The 13,939-nt window shown below is 41.2% G+C and overlaps 1 protein-coding gene across 1 annotated transcript in view; it reads right to left on the bottom strand.

Moving 5' to 3' along the window:
- Positions 1–1,311: 1,311 nt before the first annotated feature.
- The window catches only part of brinp3a.2 (bone morphogenetic protein/retinoic acid inducible neural-specific 3a, tandem duplicate 2), a gene marked incomplete at both ends in the record, with an annotated part of 30,181 nt that continues 17,553 nt past the window's right edge, over positions 1,312–13,939 (bottom strand). Inside the window, 5 exons of the mRNA XM_079220581.1 lie at positions 1,312–2,082; positions 3,138–3,480; positions 7,083–7,305; positions 9,901–10,137; positions 10,289–10,394. Of these exons, the coding sequence (XP_079076707.1) occupies positions 1,312–2,082; positions 3,138–3,480; positions 7,083–7,305; positions 9,901–10,137; positions 10,289–10,394 (1,680 nt within the window). The remainder of the gene's footprint in view (positions 2,083–3,137; positions 3,481–7,082; positions 7,306–9,900; positions 10,138–10,288; positions 10,395–13,939) is intronic.

Raw genomic sequence — 13,939 nt, 5'->3', positions numbered from 1 at the left:
GCGCTTGGGTTGGATAGAAAGTGCTGTGTGCTGCCTGAACTTAATTGGTATTTGGTCCCATTACCTTGTCTGTAGCAGCCCGTCAGCAGCACAATAGCAGCTGCTGTCGTCTGTCAGACTCTACTCTGGACCTGTTCAGAGTACTGCTGTGCACTCCAGATATGTTTGACAGAGCTCACATCCCAGTACACAAGCATATCTGTTTTTGTAACTACTTTTTTACGATTCAAAGTTTCAACTTAACATTGTTCTGCTTCATTGGATTTCACCTTTTTGTTGTCTCTTCAAGAGAGGAACATATACACCTAATAGTGTCCATAGGAAGTGTAGTCTTAAAGGTGCTCAATACACAATTCAGACTAACACAGAGGATGAGTTACTTAATTCTCTGCTCAGGTAGACATTACACCATTATATCTTTACATTGCAAATATTTGTTGTGCTATATTAATGCTTTGAACCTTCATTTTTTTAAGTTAATATCAATAGAAAAAAAATAAGGAAAATTAAGGCTTGCCAATTGTATTGTTGCATCATTTTTACAGTTGCAGTTTATTGTTAGATATTTGATGTTTGCGCTTGGAGCAGATTTCCCTTGCTGAATTTATGTTCAGTGAAGTAAGCAGAAAATGTTGTGACACATTGAAGTTATTGCAGAAATAAATTATTCAAAGATGACTGCATGGACGTAAGAATCATTTCATCCAATTCATTTACCATAAGTGAATATGAGAATGAGAAAGACGGCAGTGAAAAATGTGTCATGGAAAAAAACATTCCAACAGCTGTAATCTGTTATAACATGATGTTTTAATATCAATTTATCTACAAAATCTTGACTGACACCACTGTATTCTGGTCTTCATGGAAAGTGCACTGTCACTGAAGCAAAGGAACATATAAAAGTTACAAACAAACATACTTAACCATTTTTACCATAAAATGTTCATTCATTTGGCATTGGTACTTACAGTATAAATGAGCAGAGTCATATTGAAACAGGATGGTTCAACTTTAATGTATTTTAATTTGTACTGTGGGATTCTTTGTCGAATAGTTTATGAAACAGTTGTGCGTTTTCTCGCTGGTCCACCTCATTCTTTATGATCTAGCGCTGAAGGTAGTTGCCACAAAACAGAAACCAAAACAGCCAGATGAGTACATTCTTCAGCTGTCCACAGCTGGTTATCTCCAGTTTTACCATACAATTTGGTAATCCATAGAGCACAACTGTAAGCATCTGTACCACAACGAGCACCATTCTGATGTGAGTTCAGTACAGCACAGTCCAGATCTCCCTTAAAGAAACTGTTAACTGCACAACTTGGTGGTCTCGTAATCCAACGAATTGGGCAGACGTGAGCTGAAGGCCTGTAAGGAGGCGTGAATGCGAACCACCTCGCTGGCAGTAAGTTTAAGACGGTGTCGCAGGAGACAAGCAAACAGATCCAACCTCTGTTGCCCCGGAGGGGACAGCCGGTTCACCCGGTCTCGTATTTCCAAGAGCTGAAGCATGGCAGTGTCCTGGGACCCTTGGGTGTACGGGTAGTCCAGCTGCAGAATCAAGTCGCGAATCGCCTCTGGGTCAAAGTGCATGCTGTAGCCGAACACCTGGATGCTGTTGATCTTCATGTAGCCCAGGTTCCGAGCAGGATCCGTTACTTCTACAGGCTCGTAGTATATGCTGTCATTCACTCCGTCTTGAGTCTTTATCCTGCTCCGAAGGTAGATGTGGATGGTTTCAAAGAAGGTTTTCCACTTGTTGCCCAGCGTCAGAGTCCAGTTATAGCACTCAAAGGGCAGGTCCAGCTTGGTGGCCTGCCAGTCTGGAAAAGTGTTCTCATTCACAGGGATAAGCCAGCTCTCCGAGTGGCTCCCTCCAAAGGGGTTGATGTAGAGAGTGAGGACCGGCTCCAGGGTGCTGTTCTTGGTAAGGCAGATCTGGAGGGATACTCCCAGCAGCATGTGGACCATGTTGGACTTGTACTTGTTGCTCTTCAGCGTCAGCAGCATCCTCTTTCTCCACGAGGGGTCGAACCAGCTGTTGAGGCGCATGTCATTGCTGATGAAGATTGCGTGGACCTATCGGACAAAGAGATTAAGACGGAATAGATGGGCCGCACTCGTGAACACAGTAACATGCAGTAGAGTAATTGGTTTAACCTAAAAGCAAGATCAAAATCAATTGTTTGAGTTACAATAATTGGCTAAGTAATACTCAACATGCTACTAAGAGACCGGCCTCAAATCGAAACGGGCACATTGGAGTTATGAGGTACAGTATATATCTACGGGTAAGTGTTGACGACTTTGGTAGTAGGGGGTAACTACTGCTGCTAGCTACTTTCATTGGAAACGATTTGGCAACGTTGAGTTTTTAGTTTGGATGATTTTTAAATGTAGCAAACTCTTGCTTCTCAATCCTATCTTCAATGGAAAAGAGTAAGGCATGGAGGATGGGTGGGGGGTAACCTAAAAGGCAACAACATGGTTTTTAGTTTACTTCTTTATTCTGCATCTTCTTCATCACTACATTTTTATCAACTTTGACTTGAAAACATACAACACACAGTCCAACTTCGTTGTTTTTTTCAAAGCATTCCACCACATCCAGTGGCCTTCCAGATCGTTGTTCAGAGAAACTCCATCTACTAAGGATCCGCCTTTCACGAGGTCACGAAAGACCCTTTCGGCAAACCTATTTTTCTTATTGATAGAAAGTAGTATTATGTTGAGGTAAAGATAAGTAACATCTGTTTTTATTGTATGAAACACTGCTGGACCAGGTGTTGCCCAGCAATGCCTGTGTAATATTCAAATAAAACTAATTCCACTATTGACATTAGCTGCCTCCTCATTTATCACTGTCTACAGATCCAATCACTACTAAATCCAAATTGGTTTAGCTTATTATAATCAATGTACCGCAAGTTCCCTCAGATGAACACAACATCCAAAACTTGTTTCAACAAATGCAAGAAAGAACATGGGGAAATTGACGTTACATAGTAGCCAGAAGGGCCAGACTTTATAATTCGTGACTCCCATGAGTCAGAATATCCTCCCTAGGGTACTGCTATGAAAGACAGCTCAGCTCTCGGTCATAGATTACGCAAAAGGCTAAAGGAGAAATATACCTCGAGCCTGCGATCACTTCTCTGTAGTAGGTAGCCCAGCTCCAAATCCTGGAGGTCCATCTCGAATCCCAAGTAGTTCTCCGTAGAGTCCGCCACCATGGACCTGCAGGCCCCCTGCGTCAGGGCAAAGCCCGGGTTGCAGCTCCCACAGCGGGTGTGGTTCTCCGGGGCACAGGCCGCGCAGGCCGAGCCCTCCCCGACGGAGCAGGGCGGCGGCAGGTGACAAGGGCTGTGGTCGTACCGGCAGCTGCAGCTGTGGAGCTCCTCGGAGAAGGCACCAAGCTGGTTGTTCTCAGAGCAATACAGGAGGGACTGCAAGTGAGTCAGCCAGTAGGACTGAGGCCTGCACCACAGGAGAGAGAGAGAGAGGTTATTGCACAGGGCTTATAGGATGAGCAGGTTTATTAGGTCGCTGCTTTATTAGGACTGGGACACCTGCCTGGGTGTTCACACAGCTTGCTCATTAAAAAATAGAAAACATAATCAGTATGATATAAAGTGTGCAGACCGGCCTCAGAGGATGCAAGTGAGCATGGTTGAGGTGAGGTCAGATATCGAATTTACATAAAGCAGCCTTTCAATCATTTCATTCATTATATTGCATTCTATACTTTGGCACTGCACAATACAATACTTCTTATTACATTGATGTCCAAAGCACTTTTCAATCCAGTTACTTGGGTCACCCCTCCAATCTTTCTTGGATTCATGAGCATGGGATATACTATAAGGGTCTCCTAAATGGGGACCCTTATAGTATATCCCATTGCACTGTTGTTGTTGTTTGTCTCGTCTAACGTCTCATGTCAAATGTATGCACCTTTCGCCTAGAAAAATTCCTCGTTTGTGTAAACATTCCTGGCAAATAAACAGTTTCTGATTCTGATTCTGATCAGGTCACAAGGTACAAATCAAGAAAAAAACATGGTATAAATCCCCAAAAAAACATGTTAGATTTCAAATTAAACATGAAATTCGGGGCTACAATAATATGTAATCCCCATGTACAACCGCTAAACACAACTCAAACAATAAATAGGATTTGGGGTTAGGGTTTAAAGGGTTAACGAAGTTGAGAGTTGTATTCCACAAACTCTTGCTTGTCAAACAACCCCACAGTCTACCCTCAAGATCTCAAGATGTTCTGGAAGTGTTTGCAGAATGATGTCCATGTTATTGAGGCAGGCTGGCCTGACGTCCCTGTGGAGAATACTTTTTTGCTATCATAAAGTGCCAATTGAGTGTAGGTTACGTATTCAAAGACTCATTGGTGTTTGAAAAGGAAGAGACAGCCAGAGACAGTCGAGAGAGAAAGTTATCTTTGATCAGTTTGTGACATAAATATTAGAAGTGCGCTGCAGCCTTAGGGTAACTCCACTCTCAGACATACATATAATTCCCCCATGTGGGCCCGAGTTTGATTCCCGTCTGTAGCACTTTCTTGACTGTGATCCCTTTATGCCTCTCATCCTCTCTGCTCGCTGAAGAGAAGGGATGCGCGGTACATACCGCCGGCTTTCCTCTCAGAAAAAAAAAGAAGCCTTTTTCTTTGATGAGGGTGTATTGTGGTAAACTTTATGCTAATCTGGAAATGTTTGCCGGATTACATTTGGGGGCATACTTCCTCTGTATCCCAATCTCATTGTGTGCTTGGCAGTTGGAAGCAAGTCTCAGTTCAGAAAATCACTGATTTGAATATCAAAACCCCCTAATGGGAAAAAGCAGGCGTGGGAAATGAGCTGAAAGGGCTCTTCCTTTCCATCACGCGCTAGCTGTGGGCACGGCGTTCCACCTCCGACAGCTTCAGCAGAGTAAAGCAGTCTCCAAGACAAGACTGCAGCTGTACTGTTGGTCCCCCGGTGTGATTATGTACAGCCTTTCTGCTCCCTGCAACTCTTTCTCCCGCTCGGATCGCAATGTGTTTGAACGTCTGCGCTGCTTTTAAAAGGAGCGGGCATACTTTTGACCATATAAGGTATGAACAAGCAGGGCTACAACTTAACTTACTGTTGTAATTATTATTATATTGCAATTTCTTTTTATGTTCTTTCTTGAAATGTTTTCACCTTTGTTTGCTTCTGTCTTGCGTCCCTTACTCCATTGTGCATTAAATGGTGAAAATAACAATGAATGAATTGGTAAAAAAATTAAAATGATGACTCCAATCAACATTACACTGTTTTTACTAGTCATCATTTTCTTGTCAGAGGTACCGTAACAGAAATGTGCCCAAGCAGTCAATTTGTAAATCAAAACTTATTAGTGTGGACAATGTAAATTAAGAAAAGGCCAATGTCATCATTTCCATGCCTTCTGGCCATTTTTCCTCTCAGTGAATTCATGTACTGCACTGTAATTGAAACAGTGTGAGGCTGCACAGATTAAATTGGTCTGATCTACTGAATCCCGTGACAAGTTAATTAAAAAGCTATTCAACATTTCTCGACTCAAATCTTAATTGCGCTCTCTTAGCAGTCAAACAAAGATGAGAGGACTCGTCGTATAAAAAATCCGGCACCTTTTTCGGTTGAAGTTTACGCACAAGAAAGGCATTTTCTCTGCAGATTAAAGCAGAAGAACTGAAAGAATCACTTGAAAGACAATGTGCATCATTATGCCTAATGGAAAACAAAGTTTGAGCAAGTGTGCTGTGCAATCTTATCATTACCCGCCTAATAAAAGCCAAGATGACTGCTGCTTTGACCGGCTTATTTGTTCATAATTGTCAGCGCAGAGGAAAAAGTAGGCTCCAGGACGCAAAATCAATCACACATATCTCTCATCCATCTCAAGTGCCTCAAACAGGATGTTAAAGGCAGAGTGAGGCTGTTTTTTTTTTTTGAGAGCTTCCGTTTTCTCTCAAACATCCCCATTCTCAATCTCCTTCCACTGAGTATGGAGATTTCTATGGAGGAGAGAAAAGAAAGGGAAGGCTTCATCGTTGATGCGGTGGTAATAACATAGATAAACACTGCCAAGGATGAGGGCGATGACGCTCCCACTCCTTTTCCTGGCAAGTGGGTGGCAATATCAGCTGCTCAGATCAGTGATTAATGCGTCTGCTGGCGATGTTGTGGAGAGGACGACACAGATTAGTGCTGAGACAGAGAAGAGGAAGAAGAAGAAGAAAAGAAATCAAGCGAGAGAGACAGAAAGAGAGAGACTGGACATTGAACAGAGTGCACTGTATAGATTAATCCGCCGGTTGATTTATGTGTTGTGCTCTTGAGCATCGCTGCCATTACCGCGGGAAGCTCAGTCCATCTGAGAGCAGCGTGACTGACGGTAATGGTCAGATTCATCACCTTCGATGCTCAGCCCCTCTGACGGAGGATGGTGGTCTTAAAACACTGACTCGAAATCCGGAAACTGTGCTCACCAGCATTGGTCAAACACTCAAAATGACCTATGTATGTGTGTGTTTTTCTACTGACAAGTGACCTCTTGCTGGAATGTGAAAAATGACTGTTCTCTCTCAGCTACAAAGGCCGAGGAAAGAAGTATTTTTCTTCCTCTTTGTGGCCTTGAAACCTGCGCAGGTTTCATAAGGGATTTCACGGGGATGAAGTCCAATGAAAGGAAATGAAGATTTCATGATTTCATGAAGATTTCATGGAGCCCAATGCATATTTGATGGAGCAGAGACTTGTGGATTTTTTAAGTTGAAGCTTTCTGTTAGAGTAGCCGGTATAAGCAAAGTACGCCAGGTAGCATAAGTTCACTTATGTTGGACTTCAAAATGAAAAGAAATGTGCGTGTATAAAAACTGGCTTACAGTTCTTTTGCAGAAGATGTCTGGCTGGTTTTATTCAGATTTCACATTTAATTTTACATTGAACCGAAATGGAAGGATGAAGAAAGAACTACATTACAAAAAGGCACAGCTTTGAGGTAACACAAGACGTAAGATACACATGGGATGTGTGTTCTAGCGGCTGGGCTCACCGTTCTCTCGGTAGGCGCACTTGTGGCTGTCGATGACATCTTTTACTGAGACTGAAGAGCTTGAAGATGACTCTCTGGGCTCGGCTGGCGAGGACCCGCATGCTGCTCTCCAGCTGCTCATATCGCCACTGGAACGAGTTGTCCATCGACCACAAGTGTTGGATGCCCGTCACGTTCAGGAAATAGTTCTGGGGGAGCCTCGCGTGGAACGCCTTGAATTCATCTGAAAACCCCAGACGAGAGGAGAGGATTGTTTACATCCACTATTGTCTATACCAGTTGTTTCCAAAGACTGGGTCCGGACACGCGGGTGGGTGGAGGGGGATTTTATTAAGGTTGCCAAATAAATTTGCAGAATTTCTTTCATTGTTTTGTGATAAACATTCATATCTGCAGAACACCTTCGTGCCACATTAGGGAGCTTAAATGTTCATATTGTTCTGGTAATTGTAGCATTGAATCTAATATGTAAATCTAGCAGAAATTATGTTTGTTCAACTGATGAGAGTAAAGTACTTGACATGATTATATGCTTTCATAAACACATGCATACAACTAAGTAGTTATAATCAACCGTATGGATCTCTTCAAAAGGGATATTCATGATACAAAAGGGATATTCATGATAATATCAGGTGAGAGCAAACCGTGTTCATAAATTAACAAATTAAGGCCGATTGAGAATTTTGGTTGTGATGGTTTGTCAATTAAAAAAAAGGAGTTTTGGAGACACTAGTCCAGTGTTGTTCAACCTTTTTTGAGCCGCGGCACATTTTCAACAATGGGAAAAAGTTACAAAATGTCACATTGTAGCATAATACAGCGTATATAGGTAATTAATGCGCTACCTACTCGCATGGAAGAGTATTTAATTACTAGGCCAGCGACTATATTGCAGGCTCAGATGCTCAACAAAAAATATATATATTTGCGGCAACTAAATAATATTTTTTGGGGGCGATCAAGTGAAATTGGACATTTTCCCACGGCACACGTGCCGATCTCTCACGGCACCCTGGTTGAAAATCACTGCACTAGTCTATACTGTTGCAACATTAAGTATTATCGTGACAAATGTTGCTACATTGATGCCAGATAATACAGTATGAGGTATGACATGTTCCTTCTATGTAAGATGGACAACTAGTGATACAAATAGTGGACCATGTGACCAGTAAATATATCTACGTGGCCCTTACTTTGATTTTTCTGTCCTGTGTTTACAACATGTCTTGGAACACATTTCAAGTTCATGCTTAGCCTCAATTATTCATGTTATCCTGTTACATATTTAATAGCTCATAAATACAATGTGGTCACATGATTTATTTCAGGTTTTACGACTTGTTTCCTCCTGTTTGAGTTAAGGCTGTATTTGCCAGTGGCTTTTGAAGGGGCCTTTGAAATTGGACATACCTTGGCAGCCTGTTCTATTTGGGCAAAAAATATGGCATACCTACATTTTGGACAGAGCATCTGGCATGTGGGGCTTTGAAATTAAGCTTGTGTTCAGTAAAGCAAAAAAGAAACCTCCGGACTGACAATAAAGATAATAAAATACACGATAGGGCCACTTTAAAGCAGAGAGCAAGGTGTTTAATGGGATCGTTGGTTTTATGATGCAGAGTGAGATTTGCAAATGTATCATAATCAATTCAACCATAACATATTATGGCTTAACATGCTAAATATAACCTCCCTCCGCAGTATTACTACTAGTACCAGTACTAACTCGTAAAAGTATCACTATCGTAAACCGTTGTGATTTATCTCCTTTTACATTGCACCATTATGTTTTGTGAATATATATATATAATGTGTGTGTTATATTTGAGTCTAAAGTCTAAAAACATTAAAATATGTAGAATGATGTGCTTTTGTCACATTCCTCATCTTCACCCATCTTCATCTTATTCTCCTCAATGACATTAAATAAGTGAATTAGTGTGAAAGCCACATATTGTAATAATTAACTAGAGTAAGTCCTGCCTAAAACAATAGATAATTTCAGATTCTGTCATATCCTGTCTTGGCACCATTTGGTTGAAGGTCAACAATAGCATTAATATTAGGGAGGAGTCCCAATTTGGTTTTATGATTACACCGTTTCCTGGCATCTTCCCCTCCTGATGAAGCCGCCCGTTAGAAATGGCCGATATCCCTCGCTGAAGGACACGTTTATGACTCCTGCAGGTTTCTGTATTCTGGGCACGCTGCTGCCCATACTTCACACCCAGCTATTAAAACATAAACTTTAAAAGTAATTGCACTTAGGGATATTCCAGCCAAATCTGAGGAGTGGAGGAAAAAGAAAAAAAAGACAGCCATTTTGATTTCACCTGTTATAATTACCAAGACAGGGTGACCGAGCACAGCAATAATAACCAAACATTATGCTAAGAGCTTCCGCTGAAACTCGGTTTCCCCCGGTGATATGAAAAGCTGGTCCGGCAATAAATGTCTTTCATAGCTGATTAATCAGCTCTAGACATTGTAAACTATCAAACTCTGATGATTTTTCTTTTTAATCCGGTCCGGTTGCACTGTTAATTTCCTTTATGCAGATCGTGTTCCAGTACGGGATTCACAACCAGCTATTACAGGCCGCCTATAAATCACAGGATAGGGAGGAACATGTATAAAGGAACCTCACTCAGATTTAACGGTGCAGATAAAGCAGTTGAATTCATTCTTCCTCCCTATCATGAATGAATGATTTTAATGATTTATATTTGAAAAGTTTGATTCCCCTGCATATAGTATGAGGCATGCAACAGGGAAAAAAAGTGCTGAAAAAAAACATATTTTTCTTTCTTACCGGATTCCTCAAACTCTTTATAGAGCATCGCCCATGTCTCTGTGATCCTCTGCAGGCTCTCCTCCATGGCTTGGATGTCCATATAGGGGCAGTTGCATTCTGGGAACTTGGGGTCACAATGGCACCAGCAGTCGTTGTCCCTGCAGACAAATTCTCCCTCTCCATTGCAGGCGATGTAGCTCAGAGCCGCCTGCACAAAGCTTTCTCTCAAGTAGTCTGGAAGGATCACCTGCAAGCCTGTGAACCGGCAGTGAAAGAGGAGTTAAGTGAGCTTGTAACTGACTTAATACAATATATACATCTGATGTTCATCCCATGTGCTATTCAGTTTGATTTTGAAAAAAACATCATGAAAATCAGAAAAGAAAGTGGTAAAACTCAGACAAACCTTGCAGCTGCACTTTATTCTCAGGGCTCTGAACCAGCACAGAGCTGACGGAGTCAAGGTTGTCATAGTTACTGCATCCAAGAGGACCTGTGCGGGTCTCTGTCACCTGGGCAACAACAAATAAAAAGATGATTTATATAAACTGGTTAGTTTGAGGGTGGTTAAAAAGTGCCTTGTGTAATATAATCGGCGCCCTCTGTTCCATTTAAATAAAGTAGTTTCTACAGAATGGATTCAACTGGGGTAAGCTCATTTAGATTCCTCTAAATTGGTGTAGGAGTGCTTCCCCGAACTCATTAATCCTCAAGAATGCTACACGTTTCCTTTTTCCGTCTTCGGGCACTGATTGAAGACATTTGGATTGACCTTTGCCACAAAGCAGAGAGCATCTAACCGATTCTCATTTTTCTCTCTTTGTGGTTCTGGGACACCATATTTTGTTCGGCGATTTGTCCTGCTCAGGCCTGTCAGAGGACAGTTGGTGCAAAGTGACAGATGGATGAGGTGAGACAATGAGGGTCAGTCGATCAGTAACACAATCAGAGGGCGAAGGTCGCGGGAACTCGTACGAGGCTGCGGGGAGGAGGAGCAGACTCAGGGTGGGGCTTTTTAAATCAGACGCCTAATCCAGAGGAAAAGGGGTTTGTGAGAGGAAGAACAAATATCCTCTGTGAATGAGAAAAGGAAAATGAAGATAATTTGAGTGCAATTCCTTGACAATGATATTCATATCGCATTATAAATCCCTTGTTTCCCTCATGAGGGATTTTAATGCCGATATGAATGTGAGGAAATGAGACACAGCTCTGGGTTTCAGACCACATGAATAGTGGATCTTTTTGAGGTATTATTTGATATGCCATATGATATCCCATACGGCAAAAACATTGACTGATGAGCAGAGCATTCAATTTCCGCTTTGCATAGCAGCTGCTATTCACTGTAGATACAATTCTGGTATATTAAAAATACTTAATAGGACATTATTGGCCACCTGTATCTTGGCACATGGCTGTGTAAGGGAATGAAGCAGAAGCTTGAGCTTTGTGGAAGATTGCTGCCTTTCTTTGGTCTGTTTTCATTTTTATTTCATTATGTGTGCTGCTGGTCCAGGTACTGCGGTGTTAAAAGTATGTCACTGACTCATTCAAGCAGCAGAGTGGGAGCAAGAGAAGCAGAGGAGGAAGAATGTTTTGATCATTGCCACATGCAGCGGATGAGACATTCTAAAGGCTGGAATATTGTGAATTACCACAAAGCTTTCGCACATCCTGGAAAACAACAACAAAAGCACTTGCAGAGGGAGTTGAGCTGAGCTTCGACTTTATGCGGTGCATTAAATGGTTAAGTCCCACTAGAGGGCAGTCGACAGGCATATATTAAATAAACACAGGACTTTTAATGAGAATAAAAGAGATGGCATGGGACATTATGCCAGAGTCACATGACGTTATATCCATAGTTCATGTGATGTTACAAGTGCACTTATTTTAAGACAAACCACTATGTTTTTCTCGCCCCAAAAGAAGTTAACCTATTTGCCACCGTGCTATTACATTTACAATGTTAACACAGTGTTTTTTTTATTTTTTTATTCAAACCTTATTTATTATCTGGGAGAATACAATGTTCCTATCTTATTAAGAAACATTGATATCACTAAAATAACAGTTTGAAATAGGATTTAGAAAAAACACAAAATAACACTTTGAAAAGCTATTCAACACCCACATTGATGGACTGTGTACACATCCAGCAGTTATATTACAACGATAACATTATAACATTACTTGTGTCCACTTGATGAATGCCCAATAATCTGCTTTTAGCTCTGATCTGGTCTCTAGACCCAAATCCCTGGATCAAGAAATCATGTTTAACAAATTCTGACCTTAACTCTAAACTCTGAGTAGACTAACCCTGGTAAACTCTGAGTAGACTAACCCTGGTAAACTCTGAGTAGACTAACCCTGGTAAACTCTGAGTAGACTAACCCTGGTAAACTCTGAGTAGACTAACCCTGGTAAACTCTGAGTAGAGTGTTAAAAACAGGTGATCAGTTCGTTCAGTTTGAGTTAAGAGTGTGTGGTGAATGAAAGTGGAGCTCCGATACCACGCTTCAAGATGGCAACAGCTAAATAAAAGACACAGCCTCTAAAAAATCAAAAAAGTCTAAAACAGAGTGGGAAAAAGTTTCCAGTGTTGTCCATTAATCAATCTTTTATCAGACTCACATTTCCTTAATGGAAGATTCAGTGGTGAAATTAGGCTGTGGCCGACATTACATGTTAAATATATTTGTTCATCTTTAATTTGATGGGGACAAAACACAGACCCCTGCAACTGAAGATGAAACATATAGTTGAAGATTCAAATACATACATACATAGATTAATGACAGAGGCTTGATTGCAAGCTCACTGATCCAGTAATATTGCTTTTGGTGATTTGCACTTAAAAGGGTGTTGAGGTTAAATACAGCAGATCTATTTTTATAATCATAATTCAATGGTTTTATTCCATCTTCCTAAACTAATATAGTGCGTTTAAACTACATGCTTTTAACGCTGTTGAAGCATGTTCAGATCAACATGCAGCCAATTTAAAGAACTCACTTTCAAACTGCTGTTCCACCATCCTGACCACCATCCAATAATATAGGATTTATGTTCCATCACTGACAGCGAACATCAAATGCATGCACAGAAGCACAGCTATATATATATATATATATATATATATATACACATATGAAAAACTTCCACCTGCAGAAAAAGGACAGGCGGTTTTATTTTGAGCTGAGGGGGACTTGAATATTTGAATGTGAGGGTAAAAAACATGCTGTTCAAAGAAGTGACTGAAAACACATGAAAGCAGTAACTTTAAAGTAACAAACTAAAATCCGGAGTAAACCTCCAGTATTGTGCTTCAATACGTGCTTTGCTGAGCCAGTAAAACTAAAGTTTGGTTTTAGTGCGATCTACTCAGTGATAGTCCAGACAACAATTGATAGAGTCTGCCGGGGGACACAAAACTATATTTCTCCACCATAATGAAAACACAATACAATCATCGCTGTGTGCAGACAGATAGGCAAATATGGCCATCGATTCAGTTTCTATGAAATTCTCAAATCGTAGCAAGAATGATCCCCGGCGCTCTGGGAAAACTGGAGTCATCACTCTTTGTACAAACAAGCCACCCTGGTCACAGTTTCCACTTCATGCCGTATATTCCACTGCTTTTGTGAATCTAAGACCTTTGGGAAACAAATGTCAAGCTCCAAAACAGTTCGCAAGAGATTTTAGGGCCATATTATCTCTTTACACTGTTCCTTATGGTGACTCATTATATAGAGAGATGACACTATTCTGCACATTTTGATTTAACACATGGGTATGTATCTCATATGCAAGTGCCTTTTAAAAAGTTGAATTTAAGAAATGATGTGAAATCAAAAAAATGACCTCAGAGAGTTAAAAGGGCCCACATTCCCGCAGCCAATCCCCAGCGCACCACAAGAGTAACCGGCTGTTCCTCCAAGACGAGCTTCCATTTCCCCTTTAGCGTGCAGACAGCAGGGGGCTCTTTGCCGCTCTCATTCATGCCTCAACTTGTTTGATTTAGAATCCACGCAGAGGAGCGCTGAGT

The sequence above is a fragment of the Taurulus bubalis genome, assembly GCF_910589615.1.
Source record: "Taurulus bubalis genome assembly, chromosome: 7".
Taxonomy (NCBI): Eukaryota; Metazoa; Chordata; class Actinopteri; order Perciformes; family Cottidae; genus Taurulus; species Taurulus bubalis.
This window is presented reverse-complemented; position numbering and strand designations above follow the sequence as displayed.